This window comes from Macaca nemestrina, chromosome 2 (genome assembly GCF_043159975.1).
Source record: "Macaca nemestrina isolate mMacNem1 chromosome 2, mMacNem.hap1, whole genome shotgun sequence".
In the NCBI taxonomy this organism is placed as follows: Eukaryota; Metazoa; Chordata; class Mammalia; order Primates; family Cercopithecidae; genus Macaca; species Macaca nemestrina.
In genome coordinates, this window is record NC_092126.1 from 96,842,784 (window position 1) to 96,863,735 (window position 20,952).

At 51.3% G+C, this 20,952-nt stretch overlaps 2 protein-coding genes across 5 annotated transcripts in view; both read right to left on the reverse strand.

Annotated features, from left to right (window-relative positions):
• Positions 1 to 3,782: 3,782 nt before the first annotated feature.
• LOC105480116 (MAP6 domain containing 1) lies at positions 3,783 to 13,714 on the reverse strand. Of its 3 annotated transcripts, none has more exons than XM_011738582.2 (3): positions 13,247 to 13,704; positions 5,885 to 6,002; positions 3,783 to 5,368 (listed from the first exon to the last, which is right to left on the reverse strand). In XM_011738582.2, exons 1-3 carry the CDS (start codon positions 13,657 to 13,659, stop codon positions 5,288 to 5,290), a joined length of 612 nt encoding a protein of 203 aa, XP_011736884.1. In that variant the 5' UTR covers positions 13,660 to 13,704; the 3' UTR covers positions 3,783 to 5,287. The 3 variants fall into 3 exon arrangements, with proteins under 3 accessions (XP_011736884.1, XP_011736886.1, XP_011736885.1); XM_011738584.3 differs by having other exon boundaries at positions 5,143 to 5,317; positions 13,247 to 13,714; XM_011738583.2 differs by having other exon boundaries at positions 5,198 to 5,368; positions 5,857 to 6,002; positions 13,247 to 13,714.
• Positions 13,715 to 17,474: 3,760 nt separating this feature from the next.
• The window catches only part of LOC105480118 (presenilin associated rhomboid like), a 53,858-nt gene continuing 50,380 nt past the window's right edge, over positions 17,475 to 20,952 (reverse strand). For both annotated transcript variants that reach the window (XM_011738587.3, XM_071091360.1), the window contains one exon: positions 17,475 to 17,793. In XM_011738587.3, the coding sequence (XP_011736889.2) occupies positions 17,682 to 17,793 (112 nt within the window). In that variant the 3' untranslated portion in view covers positions 17,475 to 17,681. The remainder of the gene's footprint in view (positions 17,794 to 20,952) is intronic.

Consider the following 20,952-nt stretch of genomic DNA (forward strand, 5'->3'; position numbering starts at 1 on the left):
TGAGTATATAAGGCTTGAATAGTCTATATGTGAACTGCTATAAGCAGGGTTGATAGGGAAGTGGATAGATTGCTTCAGCAAAGTGAACTGTGTGATCTCCAGGATGGAGGGAGAAAGATCTGATCCAAACAAGAACAGATTTGTTTATTACAGGTATGACAGCCTAAAGAAATTATCTTTTTGCAAAAGAAATATTAAATGATTTAGCAGTCTCCATGTGTGTTAATGTTTCAGATGTGTACCATAATGTGTATAATTGTGTAACAAAATTGTCTACAATAAATCTTTTGGTATTTGTGGTGGGTGTTTCTGAGTTTGAAGCGTGGTACTCAGGCAGGGTTCTCCTTGTACTGGGATGAGGTGACAGTGTAGATTCTTACTGGTATGTTTAAATTAATTCCTCTCTTTCTTGCCAAAAAAAAAAAAAAAATGTTGCAACCATACAAGATAAAGGATTACAGTTACATAAAAGTCTAAAAAAAATTGGAAATGGACATAATTATTTCTGACGGCTTGGGGCAGAAGAAAACTGCATAAATGAGCTCAGAGCTTTCTTTTTTTTTTTTTTTTTTTGAGACGGAGTCTCGCTCTGTCGCCCAGGCTGGAGTGCTGTGGCCGGATCTCAGCTCACTGCAAGCTCCGCCTCCCGGGTTCCCGCCATTCTCCTGCCTCAGCCTCCCCAGTAGCCGGGACTACAGGCGCCCGCCACCTCGCCCGGCTAGTTTTTTGTATTTTTTAGTAGAGACGGGGTTTCACCGTTTTAGCCAGGCTTTCTTAAAGCCAAGGCAAAGAGAGAATCAGCTCCTGGTGTCTAACAAAGAAACATACCAGGTTACCTGGCAGGGTAAAGTTGGATGGTGTTGAGATCTGAAAGAAGTTACTCCTATGACACGGTCCTTATGCTGTGACCATCTGCTAGCATATGGCTCAAAAATAATGAAAAATCCAGAAACATCAGAGCTGAACGATTTTGAAATCTTTGGTTCTTCAAAGGCATTATGATACAGTCCAAGTATGTAACTTTCTGGGGACCAGACTTCGCTGAGAGTCAGAATGGAGAGTCGAAGAGTCTGGCGGCTGAGAGTTAGGGGTGTGCCTAGGCTCACCTTCATAAATGTTTATTGTCTCAGCCAAGGTTTTGGCAGAGCGACACGGCAGGCTCGGATCAGTGCCACAGACAGTACCTTGAATGACTTGGACTCCAGGTTATTGACTGAAGGAGCCCTGTGTGAATCGGGCCAACAGAGCTGGGGTTGAGGCTTCATCTTGACCCTGTTCAAAGGGGAGGTTCTTCCATCTGTCGGGTGGGCTGCAGGGCCTGGCTTTTCTCAAAAGCTGCTTTTGGGAATGTGGCCTGAGTCCTGGAGTTGTGTACCATGGAGCACAGAGAGGCAAAACCTTGATGTAAATGCCTGCAAACCACCTTGACTTGTGGAAGGACCTTTAGGACTTTCCACCTGCAGAGCGTCACAGCGCAGCCCGTGGCTGCTTGAGGCAGCTCCTGCAGTGGCAGCTTGGGTCGTGAAATAAACTTAACATTTTCTTTTGTCTAGAATTTGCTAACAGGTTAAACTGCTTTTTATTTATTTTGAGACAGTCTGGGCCGGGTACGGTGGCTTATGCCTGTAATCCCAGCACTTTGGGAGGCCGAGGTGGGCAGATCACAAGGTCAGGAGATGGAGACCATCCTGGCTAACATGGTGAAACCCCGTCTGTACTAAAAATATAAAAATTAGCCGGGCATGGTGGCGGGCGCCTGTAATCCCAGCTACTCGGGAGACTGAGGCAGGAGAATCGCTTGAACCTGGGAGGTGGAGGTTGCAGTGAGCCAAGATCGTGCCATTGCACTGCATCCAGCCTGGGCGACAGGAACAAGACTCCATCTCAAAAAAAAAACAAAAAAAAAAACACGGAAGCTGCTCTCCCACCCAGGCTGGGTGCAGTGGCGTGATCTCAGCTCATTGCAACCTCTGCACCCTGGGTTCAAACGAGCACGTCTGGCTAATTTTTGTATTTTTAGTAGAGATAGGGTTTTACCATGTTGGCCAGGCTGGTCTCAAACTCCTGACCTCAAGTGATCTGCCCACCTCAGCTTCCCAAAGTGCTGGGATTACAGGCATGAGCCACCATGCCCGGCTTGCTTTTTATTTTTAAAAACTTTTTCTTTACAGAATTATTACAAAAACATTTATAGAAACTTTAGCAAGCATTAAAAATGTGTTTTAAAAGCTCCTCATAATTCCCCCTCTGAAAGATAATCACTGCTGACATCTCTCAGTGCCTGTCCGTCTGTCTGCTATGTGTATTATACATGTGTGTGTGAGATAGGTAGGAGTTGGGGCCACGTGGTTGAGACTTGTCTCAGTTGCTCTTGGATCACTTGCTGAACATAGGCCTGATTAGACCTAAGTGAGTGGGAAGGAGTTTCATCAGAACCCACATCTGCTCATAAATAAAGAGGCCAGGCTGGGTGCCGTGGTTCACACCTGCAATCCCAGTGCTTTGTGGAGGCTGAGGCAGGAGGATTGCTTGAGCCCAGGAGTTCACGGCCAGCCTGGGCAACCATAGGGAGACCCTGTTTCTACAAAATTTACAAAAATAATAAAAAATGGCCGGGTATGGTAGCTCAATGCCTGTAATCCCAGCACTTTGGGAGGCCGAGGTAGGCGGAACATCTGAGGTCAGGAGTTCAAGACCAGCCCGGCCAACATGGTGAAGCCCTGTCTCTACAAAAATTAGCTGGGCGTGGTGGTGGGCGCCTGTAATCCCAGCTACTCGGGAGGCTGAGGTGGGAGAATATCGCTTGAATGTGGGGGGCAGAGGTTGCAGTGAGCCGAGATTGTGCCGCTGCACTCCAGCCTGGGCAACAGAGGGGGGAAAAAAAAAAAAGCCAGGCATGGTAGTGGCATGCCCCTGTGGTCCCAGCTACTCGGGCAGCAGAGGTGGGAGGATCGCTTGAGCCCAGGAGGTTGAGGCTGCAGTGAGCAGTGATCACACCACTGCAGCCTGGGCGACAAAGCGAGACCGTCTTGGTGATGAGGATGGTGCGCCCTCAGAGGAGCACTGGAGTTGGTGTTTGTGAAAGGCTGTATGCTGTGCACTGCAGGGGCTCTTGCCCATTTGTTTGCCTTGCAGTCAGGCCTGTCTGGTGTGGTGAGGCCTCCGCTGCGGTTACCCCAGCAGCACTGCCAGGAAGGGGCAGGTCTGGTTGGTCCTGGCTGAGGCGCAGCAGAGCTGGCCAGCCCATTATAGGAAAAGAACAAACGAGCATCCCAGGTGCTGTGCAGGGTGACATTGGCCAGGGGGTGGTGAGGGGCTGTGAGCACAGGGCATCAAGCTAGAGGACACTGGGAGCAGCAGGTGGGAATAGAGCTGGCTCCAGGGAAAGTGAGGAGGGGGGACTAAGGCAGGAAAGAATAATCCTAACACCTGTGTCTCAGTTATTTCCTGTACTGAGCACCCCACCCATAAACACGGATATTCTCAGCAAGTTACAAAATGTAGCTGGTAGCGTCCTCGCTTTTCGGGTAAAGAAACAGAACCCCAGTTGCTCACAGGTAGTGAGTGGAGAAGCCAGGATTAGAGCCTGAGGAGCTTCAGAGAGCCCCTTTACCCGAGGCGCCTGGGTGAGGGTGGGCGACAGGGTGGGTTCTATGGGCTGCACCTAACACGTGCCCTGCAGCCCACACAGCAAGGAGTGCTCAGGATCAACAGGCCTCTGAGGTGTGGAGGCAGCTGGGCCCCACTGAAGTCCTTAGCACCAAGAGACCGGAGAAAGCAAGCATGAGAAAACTCGTGTTTACAATTTAAGAAATTGAAACTGTACATTTTTGCATTTTAGTAAAACTGAGATTGTACAGTTTAATCTCATTTCCACAGACACCCAGCAGGCAGCCTCTTTTCTCTTAGAAAAATCAAACATGCAAGCCGTGAAGTCTGAAATAGCAGAACCCCTTGGATAAGCACACGGTTTGGACTTCTTTAAAGTGAGCCTCTCACCAAGAGCATTTCCTTTGCTGGCATGAGGGGAGGGCTATGCCTGCCAGGGCTAGCACCTGGAAGGGACACTGACAGGCAGCCTGAGCTGGAACCACTGTCCCACCTGCACGTCTGGTGGCTCTGAGACCCGAGTGGAGTGCCACCATCTGCAGCTTAAATGCTCGTCAGACTAGAGCCACTTGTGGGCCGGAGAGGAAGAAAGATCCAAAGGGAAATCCACAAATTTCCTTACTGAAGACTGTCGTGAGCTTGTGCCTCGAAGCTTTAAAAAGGGACGTAGACCCTTCAAATGTGTGAAGGGCTGCTGTGCAAAGGGACCAGGCGTGACCCATGTGGCCATGCTGGCTGGAATTGACGGAGAAAGTTAGGAGAGAGCTTTGCAAAGAAAATGAACTGCCTCTTCAAAAGGTGGTGAGTTCCCTGTCACTGTACATGTGAGCCCGGTAGACAGAAGGGGAAGGGTTGGTGTCGATGACATTTTAAGGTATTTCAGGGAATGAGACGATGCCACCTTCCCAAAAACAGTCCCCGTTCTTAGCCAGTGTGTACGGTAGTGTCCTTCTCGTCATCCTTATGTTAGGGGGGGAAATAATTAGTAATAAAATGTAGATTCAGTCTTTAGACACCTACCACAAGGTAAATGTGATTCATTCAATCCCAAGAAATGTTTTGTTAAAACATGAGGCTCATCTTGGCCATAAGGAGGTCTGTGAAGTGGAAGTCCGTGACTGACGGTCTGTTTCTTCCAGAAATTTCCTCCTGGATACTCAGCATCACCATGAGTCATGCAGGTGATGGCCCAAGATTCCTACAGCTTCAACTGCAGGGGCCATTTGTAGGAAGAGCCAAGGGTCTCACCATAGGTTATAAAATTAATCAAGTGCTCATGCATCCTGGGAAATCCACCAAAAGTGGACATAACTGGTTCTTTCAAGGGCCGGATGTGTCCACATTCCTTAGCTTCCATGGACCAATTCGGTTCCCAACTGACTTGCTCCTCAGGCTCCTCTGATTTCAAAACCCAGAGATGGCCAGATGGCAGTTACGAACGTGGGAGCCTTCCACAGGCTTCTCAAGAGGACGCTTGAGGCTGAGCTGAGCTGGGTGTGCCAAGTCCATCGGTGCATCTGCCCCGCACCAGCACCTCAGCCCTGGTGACAGCTTTGAGAGGGGCTGTGCCCTCCTGGAGGGGCCCATGCCATGCTCTCGCCCAGCCCCACGGTAGTGGGTCCTGAGGCCGCTCCCCAGCCCTCTCCTGTCAGCAGCCACGGTGTCACGGTGCAGGCAGTCACACGTTGAGAATCCGGGGAGCTGAGGCCTGAAAGATGGCGGAGGGGTTAGGAGTGAACTTCTTCCTCACCTCTGGGACCTGAAAAATGGAGTGTGGCCACATATCAGCGGGACTTTTCCTTACCTCCCTACCCCCCAGCTCCAGGAAAAAATCCCCTCCCATCCTCTAGGAGTCGAGACCCGAAGGGTCAGAGGGGACTTGCTCACCGTGAGCCGTAGGCGTCATGGCATTAGTGGCTCAGTGGCACATGGACCTTCCATTCTGCTCCCTGAACCACCTGGGAATCGGGGAGCCGAGGTGCCCCACTCCCTCCCATCGCCTCTTTCCTCTTACATAAATGCTCCGATACTCGGGCCAAGGGTAAGACGGGGATTTAGGATGCAGAGACCCTGCTCACCAGAGAGGCCAACACTAGAGGGCCACCCAGCTGGCTAATGATGAAGGAGTACCTTGGGTTTTTGTTCACGACATCTGGTTGGCATTGCTGTCCCTGGTCATAATTCCATTTTACACCATGAAAATCTGGCTTCTAATCCCTACCCAGGTAAAGAGGCTTCTATACCCACACCTCTGCTGCACCAGCTTCAGGCTGACCTGGAAGCCGGCCCCAGGGCTGCTGTCCCATCCCGAAGTGTGGGTTGTGATGACTCGGGCTGGTTTTGCCTTTGTGGATCTTGAGGGCTTCACTCCAGTCCAAGCCTGGAATTCCTGTCTGGAACAGAGAACACGGTCACAATCTTGCACAGGGGCAGCCATCCCTTTACCCGACTCCCCAGGGGCTGCTGCTCTGCCCCATGCACAGCCCTGCCCACTGCTGAGACCCTCAGCTCCAGGAGGTCCTTATCCTCTTCCCAAAAACAGAACTGGCAACTCCCGCGCAGGCCCAGCTCCGGGAAAAAGCAGGTGTGTGGCCGCCCGGCCCCTCACCTCAGTGATGCACTGGGAAATCTGGGCTCACCCCAGCCCCTAAGGAAGTAGGAAAGGAAGTTTATTCTCACACTGCAGGCGAGCGCAGGCTCAGGGCAGAGCTCATTCAGCACCTGCGTCTCATCCAGAACGCGCCAGCACCTGGTACTGCTGGGTCTTGGAGATGCCCAGCCCCGGTGCTCTCCCTGCACCCCTGCAATTCTCCCACGCCTGCTCCTCCAGAGCCAGGCTGCTCCAAGAGACCCAGGTCATGGTGGCCACTTATACCTGTAGAGGAAATGCCCCCAGCACCAGGCACAGCCCTGGCTCACCAGACCCGCTTAAGACTGAAGAGAAAAATAAGGCTCAGAACTTAGTTTTTTATACTTTGTCTCATTAACTCATGCAGAAGAATGGATCGCAGTGACTATCTCAAAAGACTCCAAGGTGGCCTGGCCTTTGCACAGCTCCGTGCATGGTGGAGGGAGGGAGTGGATCATGTGCTCCTGCTCAGCCTGGGGCAGGGAGGGTGGTGTGATGGGGGAAGGCGGCCCCTGGAGGGAGAGGATGAGGCTGGCGCCGCTGGCTCCGTGTCCTGGGAGCAGCTTTTCTCCATGAAAAGACAGTGCTTCCATTGCTCTGAACACAAGGGACCTCCTTTAATCCTACCCACTGCTCTGTAAGACGGGGAGCTCAGAAGGCAGAAGTCCTTGTCCCGGGAGCACCTGACCAAGGTGGAAGTGTCCAGCTAGCTGGGCCCGGCACCCACATGAGCGCGGGATTGCTCCTGCCCAGGCTGGACTCTGCCGGGGTTTGGCTTCAGGCCCTGTGGTCAACAAAGCTGCCTTTCTCCTTGGCAGCTGCACAGCTGGGGCACCACTGGGCAGGCTGTGTGGGCAGGGAATGGCTGTGTCCATGGCCAGCACTGGGGTGCCAGGAGGAGAGCTGGGCCGGGGCCCCATCAGGTAATTTTCACTCCCGAGGCTGTGAGGTTCTAAAGACCAGCTGCCTAAACCATCTGCTGCCCTGTTTCTCCTGGGGAAGCAGGTCCTCCCCTGGGCGCGCCCTTCTGTCCCCAAAACACTTCGCGTGCCCATGCTGAGCCCTGGCTCTGGCATCCTGAGCCTGCTGCCCTGAGGTGGCTGCAGGGGTCCCAGAGCAGGAAGTGACCAGAGCCACAGACTACAGCAATCCTGGGGGCCGCCAGAGGAGGGAGTCAGGGCTGGAGTCCAGATGGGAGAGGGGATCTTAATGGAATCGGCAGGACCCGGTAACTGCCTGGAGAGAAAGAAAACAGACTAATGCTCAGGCCAAGAAGACCAATAAGAAATACAGGCCCCCTGCCTGCGATGCCCCCCTCACAATGCTCAAGCATGTCCCAGCATCAGCCCCGGAAGGAGGATTGGGAGGCCTGGGTTCTCAGCCCAATATGGTTTCAGACAAATTGCTCAACTTCCCTGAGCCTCAGTTTCTTCTGAAAAGTGGGGCTGCTGTCCCATGTGCCTGAGGTCATTGTGAGTCTTTGTATCGGGCACTCAGTAAAGTGGGGCCGAGTCTTGTGGAACTTGAACGATCAGCCCTCTAATTGCCCCGCCAAGGAAGGAAGGACGGAAGGAAGGAAGGAAGGAAGGACGGACGGAAGGGAGGGAGGGAGGGAGGGAGGGAGGGAGGAAGGGAGGAAGGGAGGAAGGAAGGAAGGAAGGAAGGAAGGAAGGAAGGACGGAAGGAAGGAAAGAAGGAAGGAAGCCACCAGAGAGCAAGGACTGTTTTCCAAAAGTGGGCAGGGCTAGCACCTGGGCCAGAGGTGCTGGAGAGAATTCGGAGGGAGCCTGTCAGGTGGAAGGAGCCAGGCTGGCTGTGGGTAGGACCTGCTGTGCCCATGTGGCCAGGCAAGCAAGGCAGATCAACTCACATGCAGACCAGAAGCCAGCAAGGCAGGCCCTGCAGGGGTGAAGAAGTTGAGGCCTGGGGATCCTGGGTAACCCTCAAGAACCTTGAGTTAGGAGTGGCCTCACATCTTCAGGATTCCTGGCTCTGTTCGTTTCCTTGGCTTTCTGAATTTCTTAAAAGTTTGCTTAGATGATGTGCATCTTGCAAGACAAAGCTGGATGGAGTGGCTTGTGCCAGGTCCCAGAGCTGGAGGGTGGGGGTCCCAGAGGCCCGCTGGCATGGCGCTGGGGGGGTCAAGTTCAACAGTGATCCTGTGTTTCTGTCCAAATTGGGGGCAGGGGTCCGGGCAGCCAAGCTCTTGCTATTCCTGCTTTTTGGATGAAGAAAGGGTCAGAAAGGCTGACCCGGCCAGGTGCGGTGGCTCACTCCTGTAATCCCAGCACTATGGGAGGGCAAGGCAGGAGGATCATGAGGTCAAGAGATCGAGACCATTTTGGCCAACATGGTGAAACCCCATCTCTACTAAAAATACAAAAATTAGGCCAGGCACAGTGGCTCATGCCTGTAATCAGAGCACTATGGAAGGCCAAGGCGGGCAGATCACGAGGTCAGGAGATGGAGACCATCCTGGCTAAGGTGGTGAAACCCCGTCTCTAGTAAAAAAAAAAATCCATAAAAATTAGCCAGGCATGGCAGCAGGCACCTGTAGTCCCAGCTACTCGGGAGGCTGAGGCAGGAGAATGGCATGAACCCAGGAGGTGGAGCTTGCAGTGAGCCGAGATCGCTGCCACTGCACTCCAGCCTGGGCGACAGAGTGAGACTCCATGTCAAAACTAAATAAATAAATAATAAAAATACAAAAATTAGCTGGGTGCGGTGGTGCACGCCTGTAGTCCCAGATACTCCAGAGGCTGAGACAGGAGAATTGCTTGAACCCGGGAGGCAGAGGTTACCGTGAGCTAAGATAGCGCCATTGCACCGCAGCCTGGTGACAGAGTGAGACTCTGTCTCAAAAAAAAAAAAAAAAAAAAAGAGAGGCTGACTCACTTGAATTATTTACACACCAGGAGGTAAGAACTCCAACAAGCCCTGACTCCTGTCTGTCAAGGCTTTTCCGTAGCTGGCCTGAGGACACAGTTCAAGAAAGCAAATGACTCCAAGGAGGCAGCTCTTAAGGGATGAAAACGCTTGGGGGCTACAAGTTTGATCTCTGGGGCAAGTCACATGGGTTCCACTCCCTTCTCTGCCATTCAGAGCTGTGCCAGCCACTCAGTTTCCTCATCTGTAGAATGGGGACAGCAAGCACTACATGAAGGCCTCAGGGCTAACCTGAGGGAGTGCTGAGCCTGGTGTGCGTTAAAGCAGAGAAGGTGACAGCTAGCACCTTTACCGTCACCAGAGCTGGGAGAGCCTGGCAGGACATTCACTAACCATATGTTCCACACAGATGAGGTACTGCTTTTTTTTTTTTAGGGGGGTGGGGACAGAGTCTTGCTCTGTTGCCTAGGCTGGAGTACAGTAGCTCTGTCTCGGCTCACTGCAACCTCTGCCTCCTGGGTTCAAGGGATTCTCCCGCTTCAGCCTCCCGAGTAGCTGGGATTACAGGTGCGTGCCACCACGTCCAGCTAATTTTTTGTATTTATAGTAGAGATGGGGTTTCACCATGTTGGTCAGGTTGGTCTCGAACTCCTGACCTTGTGATCCACCTACCTCAGCCTCCCAAAGTGCTGGGATTACAGCTATGAGCCACCACACCTGGCCCCCCGCTTTTTTTTTTTTTTTTTTTTTTTGAGACAGTCTTGCACTGTTCCCTGCCTGGAGTGCAGTGGCGCAATCTCTGCTCACTGCAACCTCTGCCTCCCAGGTTCAAGCGATTCTCCTGCCTCAGCCTCCTGAGTAGCTGGGATTACAGGTGCCTGCCACCACACCCAGCTAATTTTTAGTAGAGACGGGGTTTCACTATGTTGGCCAGGCTAGTCTCGAACTTGTGATCTGTCCGCCTCAGCCTCCCAAAGTGCTGGGATTACAGGCCTGAGCCACCGCACTCGGCCTCTTTTTAACTTTTAAATAAAACATAATAATAACTTCTGTGATAAGCATCCTTACTGCTAAATCTTTGTTCATATCATCATTTCTTTGGGATAAATTCCTACCTGTGGAATTAAAGAGCCAAAAGGTATGAACTTTATCCCCCCAATTTTATTAGTTTTAAAAACCAAGCTGGGCACAGTGGCTGATGCCTTTAATTCTAGCACTTTGGGAGGCTGAGGCAGGAGGATCACTTGAGCCCAGGAATTTGAGACCAGCCCAGGCAACACAGACCCCATCTCTTAAAAAAACAAAAAACAAAAAAACAGGTGTAGTGCCCGCCTGTGGTCTCAGCTACTCAGGAGGCTGAGGTGGGAAAATCACTTGAGCCTGGGAGGTTGAGGCTGCAGTGAACTGAGATCATGCCGCTGCACTCCAGCCTGGGCAACAACAAAAAACCCCCCCAAAAACCCCAACCATATCAAGGCATTATTTCCAAACCATACAATTCATCCATTAAAAACGTACAGCTGGATGACTTTTGAAAAATGTATCCACTTGGGTACCACCACCATTATCAAGACACAAAGAACATTCCATGTCCCCAGGAGGAGGCTCCCTCATAGGTCCTCACTTTGTAAGGAACTCGCTGGGGGACAGTGGTTGCAGGGTGGGTCTTGCATTCCCTGACATGTCCTCAAGCTGAGCTGCTAAAGCTGGAGTGGGCAACACCGAGCCGCAGTGCTCAGGCCCTAGCCAGCTGGAGAAGCCTGAATGGCGGAGAGTCTGGAAGGCCAGAGGTCCTGGGAGTGCAGCGCATTCCAGTGGCTGAAGTTCTAGGCACCAGAGCAGGGCAAGGGGTGGAGCTTGCAGGGCGACAGCTTCAGCAAGGAAGCGCTTTCTGTTAGTTACAGCAGTCTGACCGTGAAGCGAGCTGATTTGCACGGCGCTGGGCTCCTCTTTACTAGGGATGTTCTAGCATAGGCTTAGCTTTTATTTATTTGAGACAAGGTCTTGCTCTGTTGCCCAGGTGGATTGCAGTGGCACAAACACTGCTCACTGTAGGCTTGACCTTGCAGGCTTGAGGGATCCTCCCACCTCAGCCTCCCAATCAACTGGGACCACAGGCAGGCACCACCACGCCCAGCTAATTTTCTATTTTTTGTAGAGGTAGGGTCTCACTATGTTGCCCAGACTGGTCTTGAACTCCTGGGCTCAAGTGATCCTCCCACCTAAGCTTCCCAAAGTGCTGGGATTACAGGTGTGAGCCACCATGCCTGGCTGGCTTAGCTTTTAGAAGCAGTCCCTCAGCCAGGCACGGTGGCTCATGACTATAATCCCAGCACTTTGGGAGGCTGAGGCAGGTGGATCACGAGGTCAGGAGTTCGAGACCAGCCTGACCAATATATTGAAACCCCGTCTCTACTAAAAATATAAAAAATTAGCCGGGCGTGATGGCGCGCACCTATAATCCCAGCTACTCAGGGGCTGAGGCAGGAGAATTGCTTGAACCTGGGAGGCGGAGGTTGCAGTGAGCCGAGATCATACCACTGCATTCCAGCCTGGGCGACAGAGTGAGACTCCGTCTCAAGAAAGAAAAAGATCAAAAATAAAAATAAATAAAAATTAGCTGGGCATGGTGGCACAAGCCTGTAATCCGAGCTACTCGGGAGGCTGAGGCAGGAGAATTGCTGGAACCGGGGAGGAAGACATTGCAGTGAGCCAAGATTGCACCACCGCACTCCAGCCTGGGTGACAGAGCGAGACTCTGTCTCCAAAAAAAAAAAAAAAAGTTAAAAAGATAGGTAATACATGGTCGTGTTACAAGGGGAAAAAAAGCAATGGTTCAAAAGAGCAGAGTGAAAAGCCTCCTTCCACCCCTGGCAGTCCCCATCAAGTTCCTCTCCCTAACGGTACCATCTCCTCAGACATCCATCAGAGGCATCTTGTGCTTATTTGAGCATATGTGTGTGTATTAATACCCCTTTTTAAAACACAAATAGCCTACGTGCTGCTGTGCACCTTGCTTTTTTGGTATGCGTATATTTAAGATCCGCTGGGCTTCAGTATCCCATTCCATGGCTGTGCTATAATTAACCAGTTCCCTACATCAGCAGGACAAGGGGGTTGTTGTACAATGTCTCCACGTATCTTACACTCCTGAGCTCCCCCATTACCTTTTGGATACCTATAGGGAAAATCCCTACTAGTGAAATAGCTGCACCAAAGGAAAGGTAGTGCTTTTAATAGCCCCACATTAGAAACACCCTAAATAGTCAATGGTAAGGAAGTAGATAAAACTTTAAGATATACAGGCATATCCATAGGATAAAATACTGCACGTTTATTAAAATTCATGTTGCAGAACATCTAGTAACACGAACAGACTTCTACAACTGGTGAAAAAAGTGTACAGTAAGACTCTAACCATGTAAAAATATATCAGGGCATATGCACCAAATGCACGTTACGAAGTAGAAAGAACTCATCTGGGGAGGGATTAAGGAGATAATTATTTTGTTGTAATGTCTGTACTTTCCCATTTTTCTACAGTATGAATTACTTTTGTAATAAGAGGGGAAAAGGGAGACAGCCCTCGGTAGGAGCAGAGCTGGGCTGGGAGGCGCAGAGGGCCCGCAGACCCGCCCTTCCTGAAAGCCAAGTCAGCAGCCACTGTCACAGTGGGACGCTGAAGGGCTCACCCACTCGGGACCCTGCGCTCGGTCCTCACCACCAACGCCTCCACAGAAGGCAGTGACCGGAGGCAGCTGGGGGACTTGGCCTGCGCGCACGCCTCGCACGGCTAGGCCCGGCGGTGGGAGTTAAAGGGAGGCCGATTCCAACTCGGCTGAAGGCAGGCCATTCTGACGGCTGCCCCCAGGAGGGCGGCTGCACGCTCCCGGCACGGAGGTGCTCGAGCAATGAGTCCGGACACGCAGCAGCGAAGGCGACGCCTGCAGTGCCCACGGACCAAAGCGGGTGACCTCTGAGGCCGCCGGCAGCTCCGAGGTCGCGTGGGATTCGGGCTCCAGGAGCCTCCGCTCTCCCGCCCACCCCATCCCGCTGGCTCCGGGCCTCCGCGTCCTCCCACCACAAGGTGGGGACTCGCTGCGGCCCCTACCCAGCCCATACCTGTACGACGTGGTCGCTGCTCCAGTCGCGTCCGCGTCGCCGATGGGCAGCACGTAGACCCCGCGGGCGCCGGGCGCAGGTGGCGCGGAGGACTGCGCGGAGGACTGCGCGGAGGATTTGCTCCTGCGGCCGCCCGCCCCCGGTCCGCGCCCCGGCTGCTGATCCTTGGGCCCGGCGTGCGTCGTCCACAAGCCGAAGTCCCGCTGGTATTGAGTGAGCGGCACGTCCCGACCGGGATCCCGGGCGCCCGCGGCAGGCTGGCCCCTGCGCGAGGCGGCGCCGCCCGGGCCCGGCTCCTCGCTGTCGAGGTCCGAGTAACCGTGAAGGGTCAGCGGCACCGCCACGTCGGAGCGGTCCAGCTGGTTCCAGCGCCGCGCCAGGCAGCACAGGCGGCTGATGCAGGGCCACGCCATGCCAGCCCCGGCGCCCGCCGCCCCGCTCCCGGCGCGCGGCGCTCCCGGCCGCGCCTCCTGCGCCCAGCGTCCCCGCCCCCGCGGCCCGCCTCGCGCCGCCGCAGCGCCGTCCCCCGGCACGGGGGTGGGCGTCCCGGGAGGGGGCGCACTCGCGGCAGCCCCACTTGGCCGGGGCCGGTTGCGCACGGCTGGAGCTGGAGGGAACGGGGACGGGGGAAAGGCTGCACCGTCGCCAGGGGGCACCGGAAACCGCCTACAGTCATTTACAAGTGTCCATCTCGAAGAATACCTCCGAATTGAATCCAAAGTTCCCTCAGTGTCATCTTATAAATGGCCCCGGCTTCGCAGAGGCCGACGGCCGGATGGTCGCAGGCGGGCGCAGTCCGCCAGCTGGGGGGTTCTCCACGTGGCCTCGGGACGCCCGGCAACTGCTGCATTTGTGCCAGGCTGCACCTCAGGGACTCCGCGAGCACAGGGGCAGGTGCAGCAATGAGGGTGTCAGGAAAGACTCGGGGCCCTGCTTCCTGGAGAACACGTGTTTCAGTCAGCCTGTGAGTCGCCGCCTATTTGCCTTTACGATGCTAGTCTACATTTGTGACAACCAATCCACTTTTCATTAGAATTGGCATTAGCCACCAATCGACCTTGTCCTAGGTTCTGAAATTCCTAATTTTAAAGCATGGCCATTGCAAAGGCTTTAGTTTGATAAAGGGGCCACAGAACTGGCCACTAAACTAAAGTTCCTTTCCTCCTGCGCATGCATGGCTGTGTTCAGACAGAGCTGTTGGGGGATCCTCCAGCGTAAAGGCAGGTCTGTTCAATGCAGGACACGGCCTCAAACAACTCCCTGACCACCCACGAAAGCCTTTCTGAATATTTGAACGTGCTCTCGGTATACACTGCAAGCCAATTACTAATAACACTACTGAGACAGCATTAATTACCCAGAGCTCCATTTCAAGATTGTACTTGGAAGGTATCCAGTCTGCGCCTGCAGTACATCCCCGGCCAGTCAGAAAACAGATTCATCTCCCAAAACACTGCCTGCCTTAGCTTGAAGTTGTAGCAAAGTGACATGACAGCTGCCCAGAAGTGGCAGCAGGTCAGCTGAGCAGGCCAGGCCGTGGCTCAGCAGGCAGCAGGCAAGGCGCCACGTGTAGGGGGAGACCCTGGAAGATGACACACAGGCCCACGTAAGAGTGAACTGCCTTTGTGGACTATGCGCCACAGCCCTGGGTTAGCCAGCCTGGCAGATGGCGCTTGGCACTAAAATTCTCCATCTCGCAGGAAAAGAGAACAGCTCTCTTTTTATTACTTCACTGATCCAACAACAGTCAAAGAGCACTTACTATGTGCTAGGAATAATTCAGGGTGCCTTCAGGAGGTTTAGTGTGGTAGTGATGGACGGAAGTAAGTGTAATTGAACTGACGAAGCCAGGTCAGAATGAGAGGGAGGCGCGCTGGGGAAGGCTGGACTTGCCACCTGTTGTGAGGGAGGGTGGTTGGGCCAGGTGGGAATGTAGGTCACAGGGAGGAGGGTTCAGCTGAGGTAGCAGATCATGGAGGGTCTTGGCAGCCACACTAAGGAATTTGTTTTTCATATTGCTGGATGCGGGTGGCTCATGCCTGGAATCCCAGCACTTTGGGAGGCTGAGGCAGGAGGACTGCACGAACCCAGGAGTTTGAGACCTGCTTGGAAAACATAGTGAGACCCTGTCTCTACAAAAAACTTGTAAAAATTAGCCAGGCCTGTGCCTGTAGTGCCCGCTACTTGGAGGCTGAGGCTTGAGCCCAGGACTTCAAGGCTACAGTGAGCTATGATTGCACCACTGAACTCCAGCCTGGATGAGAGAGAGAGAGACCGTTTCAAATAAAAGTTTTTCACAGGTGACAACAAAGGAATGACAGACGTGTTGTTAGCACTCTGGCAGGCATATGGAGAAGCACAGGGACGCTTTGGAGACCAGATGGACGAACAGGCTCAACAGTCCAGGGACTAAGAGGTGAGGACCACCATGGAGGCACAGGCACTGGGAGCGCTGAGGGGCTGGATTCTAGAAATATGAGGCGAGAGAGGGAGATCTCGAACGGCTCCGGGTTTCAGACTTCACTGATCGCTCACGTCACTCCTTAAGCCGAGTGCTATTTGAGGGGCCTGTGCAGGGTGGAGGGTGGTCCCAGCACCTGGAACCATGCATGTGTTGCAGTAGACACATTTACTAAGAATACAGAGAGATTCTGTGGGTCTGGAGCTCAGAATCCTCACAGATAACTGAGGCTACAGGAAGTGCACCCACTCAAGAGGTGTGTGGAATGAGGGAGACAGCAGCCACGGCACGTTCCTAGGTGCCCCACACTTCAGATGCTGGAGGCGGCAGCACAGCCCAAGAGGCCCACGGGCCAGTGAGTGCATGGCCTTGAAGGCAGTGATCGCAGGTCCCCAGAGAAGCCAAGAAGAGAAAGTGAAGCTCCCTCGTGGGCAATCAGGAGGGGGGGCTGTGGATAGCAAGGCTTTTCTGGCCACAGCCAGGCTCTGGCCTCCCCAGGCCACGCACAGAGGTTCCAGCATCGAGGGGTTTTATGGACCAGGAGGTGCTACAGGGAGTTCTTTTTCCCAGTCACAAAGCAGGGACAGAGAAACATCTTCATTGCCTCTTTGCCTGGTCTGCCCAAAGCATGATGTCAATTAACGTTGGATTCTAGAGGGAATGTCCCTATGAACTCAGCCTCCTATCCCATCTCTGGAAAATGCATCTTAACTCATCTGTGTCGCAGAGTTGTTAGCGGATGTCAGAGCAAAGCAGTGTGGCCTTGGACACTGCCCCTACATCACGTGTGCCCTGTTTCCTCACTGGCAAAATGATGGCTGGGTTAAGATAACTCTCTCCCCTAGAAGTGATACGAGTTTAGAACAGAATCCTGTGCCTGCGAAGAGTAACTGTCCATCACAGTAGAATTCCAGCCTGATGGAAGCAGGATATGAAGGACTGCCAAATACTGGACAATTTCTATGTGCTGGGCACGTGCTCCCATGCAGTTCTCACCTACCTGGCGAGGTGGGCACCACTCCCACTCCTTTTCCAAAGCTGCCATTCCCATCGCCCCATGGCACACAACCTGAGTCAGATCGGCCACATGAGGCTGACATCAGGGCCTTCACTCCTCCCAGGACAAAGGTGCAAGACTTGGCATAACATTTTGAGGCCATGAAAAGACTAAAAATTATCCTGTAACTCCAAGAAGAACAAACTCTCAAACTGCGTTTCCTAGATGTCATTCTCAATCACGAGGGTAACATGAATTCCCCGACAGTGAGGCTGTGATGACAACCACTACTATCTATTTCAGTAAGACGCTTCAATTAGAACATACTTTCAAACCAAAGATAAAATTCGGCTCAGCTTCAAGTCTGAATTTACCCAAATCACTTCCTTCCACCTCTTAATATATCTACAAATTGAACCTAGAAAGCAAAACCTGAAAATAGCTTTTTGTATGTGCCACTCACTGCCAGAAAACACTACCTTTCCTGGGAAAACTGAGAAAATACTGCAGCTGTTATTTCAGATCATGCCAGAGAGGGGATACTCTTGACTTTTACTTGCAGCCAACCCAGGGAAGGGGTAGGTGAGGAAGAGTGAAGGCTAAGCAGAGGCGCTGGAGGGTCCACAGACAGGCACCAGCGGCTTCATGTTCTGATCAGGCCTTTCAGCATGCACTCTCCCCAGGTCCTGGCTCAAATGATGTCAATGCAATGACCAAAGCAAAATGCCAGAGCCGTGTCCGCCCCTTAAAGAGAGAACGCACACATCTGCTTACAAACTAGATAGAAACCTTTATTTCACAACTTTATCATCATTCACTTTCTAAAAAGACAGACTGGGGGGGCGCAGCTGAAAACACTGGGAGGCCAGATGCTGGCATCTTCCAGGCGGGAGCATAGCCGTGGTCACTCTGGGGCCGGTGCTCTGGGGCTCTCAGGCGTCATGGACCAGATGCATCACTACTGTCCAACCCCAGTTTTACTTAGAGCCACCTCCTTTTTTGGGGCCATTAGTCCTTATTTCATGCCAGATTTTCACTAGAGGCTCCCTGTTCTTCCAAATCAGTTCATGACCATAAGTAACATACCATCTGGAGAAAAGAAAAACAAACCAGGTCTGACATTCAAACAGTGTGACATACAAATGGTAAGCAGCATGGTGATAGATACAAAGTTGACATTTTAAAAATCGAATGCCACTCACTATGTAGCCTATTAAAACTGACTCTCGTAGAGAAATGATTGAGCGTTCACATTAGACTATGTAAAAGGCAGAAGTAGGATGGGACGATGGCTGAATGCTCTGCAATGTGTAAGTACTTCACATATACTACTTTTGATTCACCACTATCTGCAAGTTAAGTACCACTTTTCCCATTGGAGATATGAGGCAACCAGGTCTGAAAGAAAGTAGCTTGTCCAAGGTGCTAATAGTTTCTAAGCAGTCAATCAAGGCTCACTCGCAGGTCAGACTGACTCGATGTTCTGAAGTGTCAGAATCAGCACTGACCCAGGATGGCTATCCCAGTTGACATGCCTCCATCATCTTCCTCCTAGCTATAGGAAGGGTGGACAGCTCATCCAAACTCTGCCCCACTTTAAGATCCATAGTTCCGATCCCCACTCTCCTATTCACACAGCCTAACTGCTAACTGCGGCCTGAAGCAATGAGCCTGGGAGGCTGACACACAGAGAAGTTTAGTAACTTCGCCTGCTCGGGCTCCACAATGAGGAATCAGTAGACTGAGATTAGACCCCGAATCTGCTGCTGAGGCCTGCGCTGCAAGCACTGGACTTTTCTGCAGCGTGTAGGGAGCATCTCCTGTGAGCTGAGGGGCACACGGAGCTCTGGGAAGGGCCTGCCTTGAGAAGCTCCTGAGGGCACTGGGGGTGTAGAAAGGCTTCCTGGAGGATGTGTGGTGGATTTCCAATGGCAGTTAGTGAGAGCTGGCTATTGAAACCTTTATTTTTGCTCTGGCTTCCCCAAACAGATTTCATGTTCCCTGAGGCAGAGACCAGATTTTGTTATCTTGCATCTAGCTCCCAGACACCTGACCGAAAAAATGCTGTTTGACTTAGAGCAGATCAGAATAGCAGTTTAATGTTTTAATATTTTAAAAAAATGTTTTGAATGTGTATGTTTAATTATAAAGGGCTTGATTTGTACCTGAATATTAATATTCACTAAATATAGTTAAAATCTGATTATACACATTAATTAATCAGCATGTAATAAAAATTCTGTGCTTAGTCTCTGAATTTAGAACAGGAGAAAAAGGAGCACCCTAATATTCCAATGCAATTGTAAAAATTCTCCCCCAAAAAATCACTTTGTGAGAAACTCTTCATTAATAAAGTGTTTTCCAAAATCTCTTTTGTTGTTAGACAGAGTCTCGCCCTGTTGCCCAGGATGGAGTGCAGTGGCATGATCTCGGCTCACTGTAACCTCCGCCTCTCAGGTTCAAGTGATTCTCCTGCCTCAGCCTCCGAGTAGCTGGGATTACAGGCAAGTACCATCACGCCTGGCTAATTTTTGTATTTTTAGTAGAGACGAGACAAGGTTTCACCATGTTGGTCAGGCTGGTCTCAAATACCTGACCTCAAGTGATCTATTTGCCTCAGCCTCCCAAAGTGCTGGGATTACAGGCATGAGCCACTGTGCCCGGCCACCCAAATCTTTTTAACCTACTTATTTCAAGCAAAGAGTCAAATACTTTAATTTCACAGGTATACTGTCTGACTATACTCATAAATCCAAATGGAATTTTTCATTTGGCTAAACTAAAATCGGGAAATGCAAGATGACTGATTTCTAGGGCACTCTTTTCTGCAGCGGCAGCGCAAGCCAGCACTCATCTGAAACTCCAGCTCTGCAATTCTTGTGTGACCTGGATAAGTTACTTTCTTTAAGCAGTTTCTTTTTCTGTAAAATAAAATACCTCACAGGATTTTAAGAGAATTAAATCCTTAGCTTAGGCACACAGCAAATATTCAGCATATTAATATGTTAGCTATTACTACTGCAACAGTACAATGTGAATACTATAAGATTTGGTCAGAGGCAAAGTCAGGGAAATGTATAAGTGGATAATAATGGAGTCTTTACCACCAACAAAATCAGGGCACTTTAACAACAAAAAAAAAAATTTTAGATTTCTAAATCTAGATTAAAGCTTTTAGAAAAGATGAATTCTGGACATGACTGAGATCCAGTAAATAAAAAGGAGTTTAAATTAGAAACAGTAAAGAGAAAGGATTCCTCTGCCTTTCGGACCCTGGACTTTAAAATGCATTTGATCCAATTATTTTCAGAATGGAAAAAGGCCATCTAATTATAGTGCAGATGAATAAAAATCTACTGGGGAGAAGACCCTTGAAGTATACATGGAAGGATCCAGATAAATTTAGAGCTCATAAAACAGAACCCCTTCATGTTTCTCATACTGTAATATCAGGTCAGTTTCTACTATTTATACTGCACTGCTGTTAGAGCTAGACCTTGCATGTACTACACACTAATCACTTAAAATGATAAATGGCATAATCACATTTAGTCCTGCCACCTACTGGGAAAAACTGCTTCACTTAGAATAGATTTTTCTTTTTAGTAAAAAAAATTTAAGTTTTCCACTGTCACGGAACACAATAAAAACCAAGTAAGGGCAAAAGGCAACATTAATGAAGACAAGACAGGCCCTGAGGGGATCCAGCTCAACAGACTCATGCAGAAGGGTCTCCCACAGTCAGATGGTTGTCAAGAGTCCTGACCACATTTCCGTGATAGAGTTGCTACTAACTACTAGTGTAGACAAAACCCCATTGTCTGAAGCACACGTGGTCTTGTAGCCACAATGCCATTTGCCGTGACCCAAGGAAGCAGTTTAGCAACCAATTCCACATGGTGTGATGGGGGTGGAAAGGGCTTACAGAGGTGGGTTTACTGCTCTGCTCTGCTATTGAAGAGCTGTTTGGCCTGGGGAAGATAATGTCTGATCCTCAGTTTCCCATCAGTAAAATGGGAGTAGTAACAGTGTAACATAAGGGAACTAGCTTGGTGCCTGCATACAGCAGGTGCTCAGCAAGTGTCCACACTGGTTTGCAGTCACCGGCCTCTACTCCAGTCATGCAGAGTAATGGCTCCGCCAACTCAGCATGTCTGCACAGCACTGGTGAGACAGAGGTCGGGGTAACAGAGTGGGATGCCAGGCAGGGGAGAGGAGGACAGGAAAGTCTGAAGGGGAAAAAGGAGA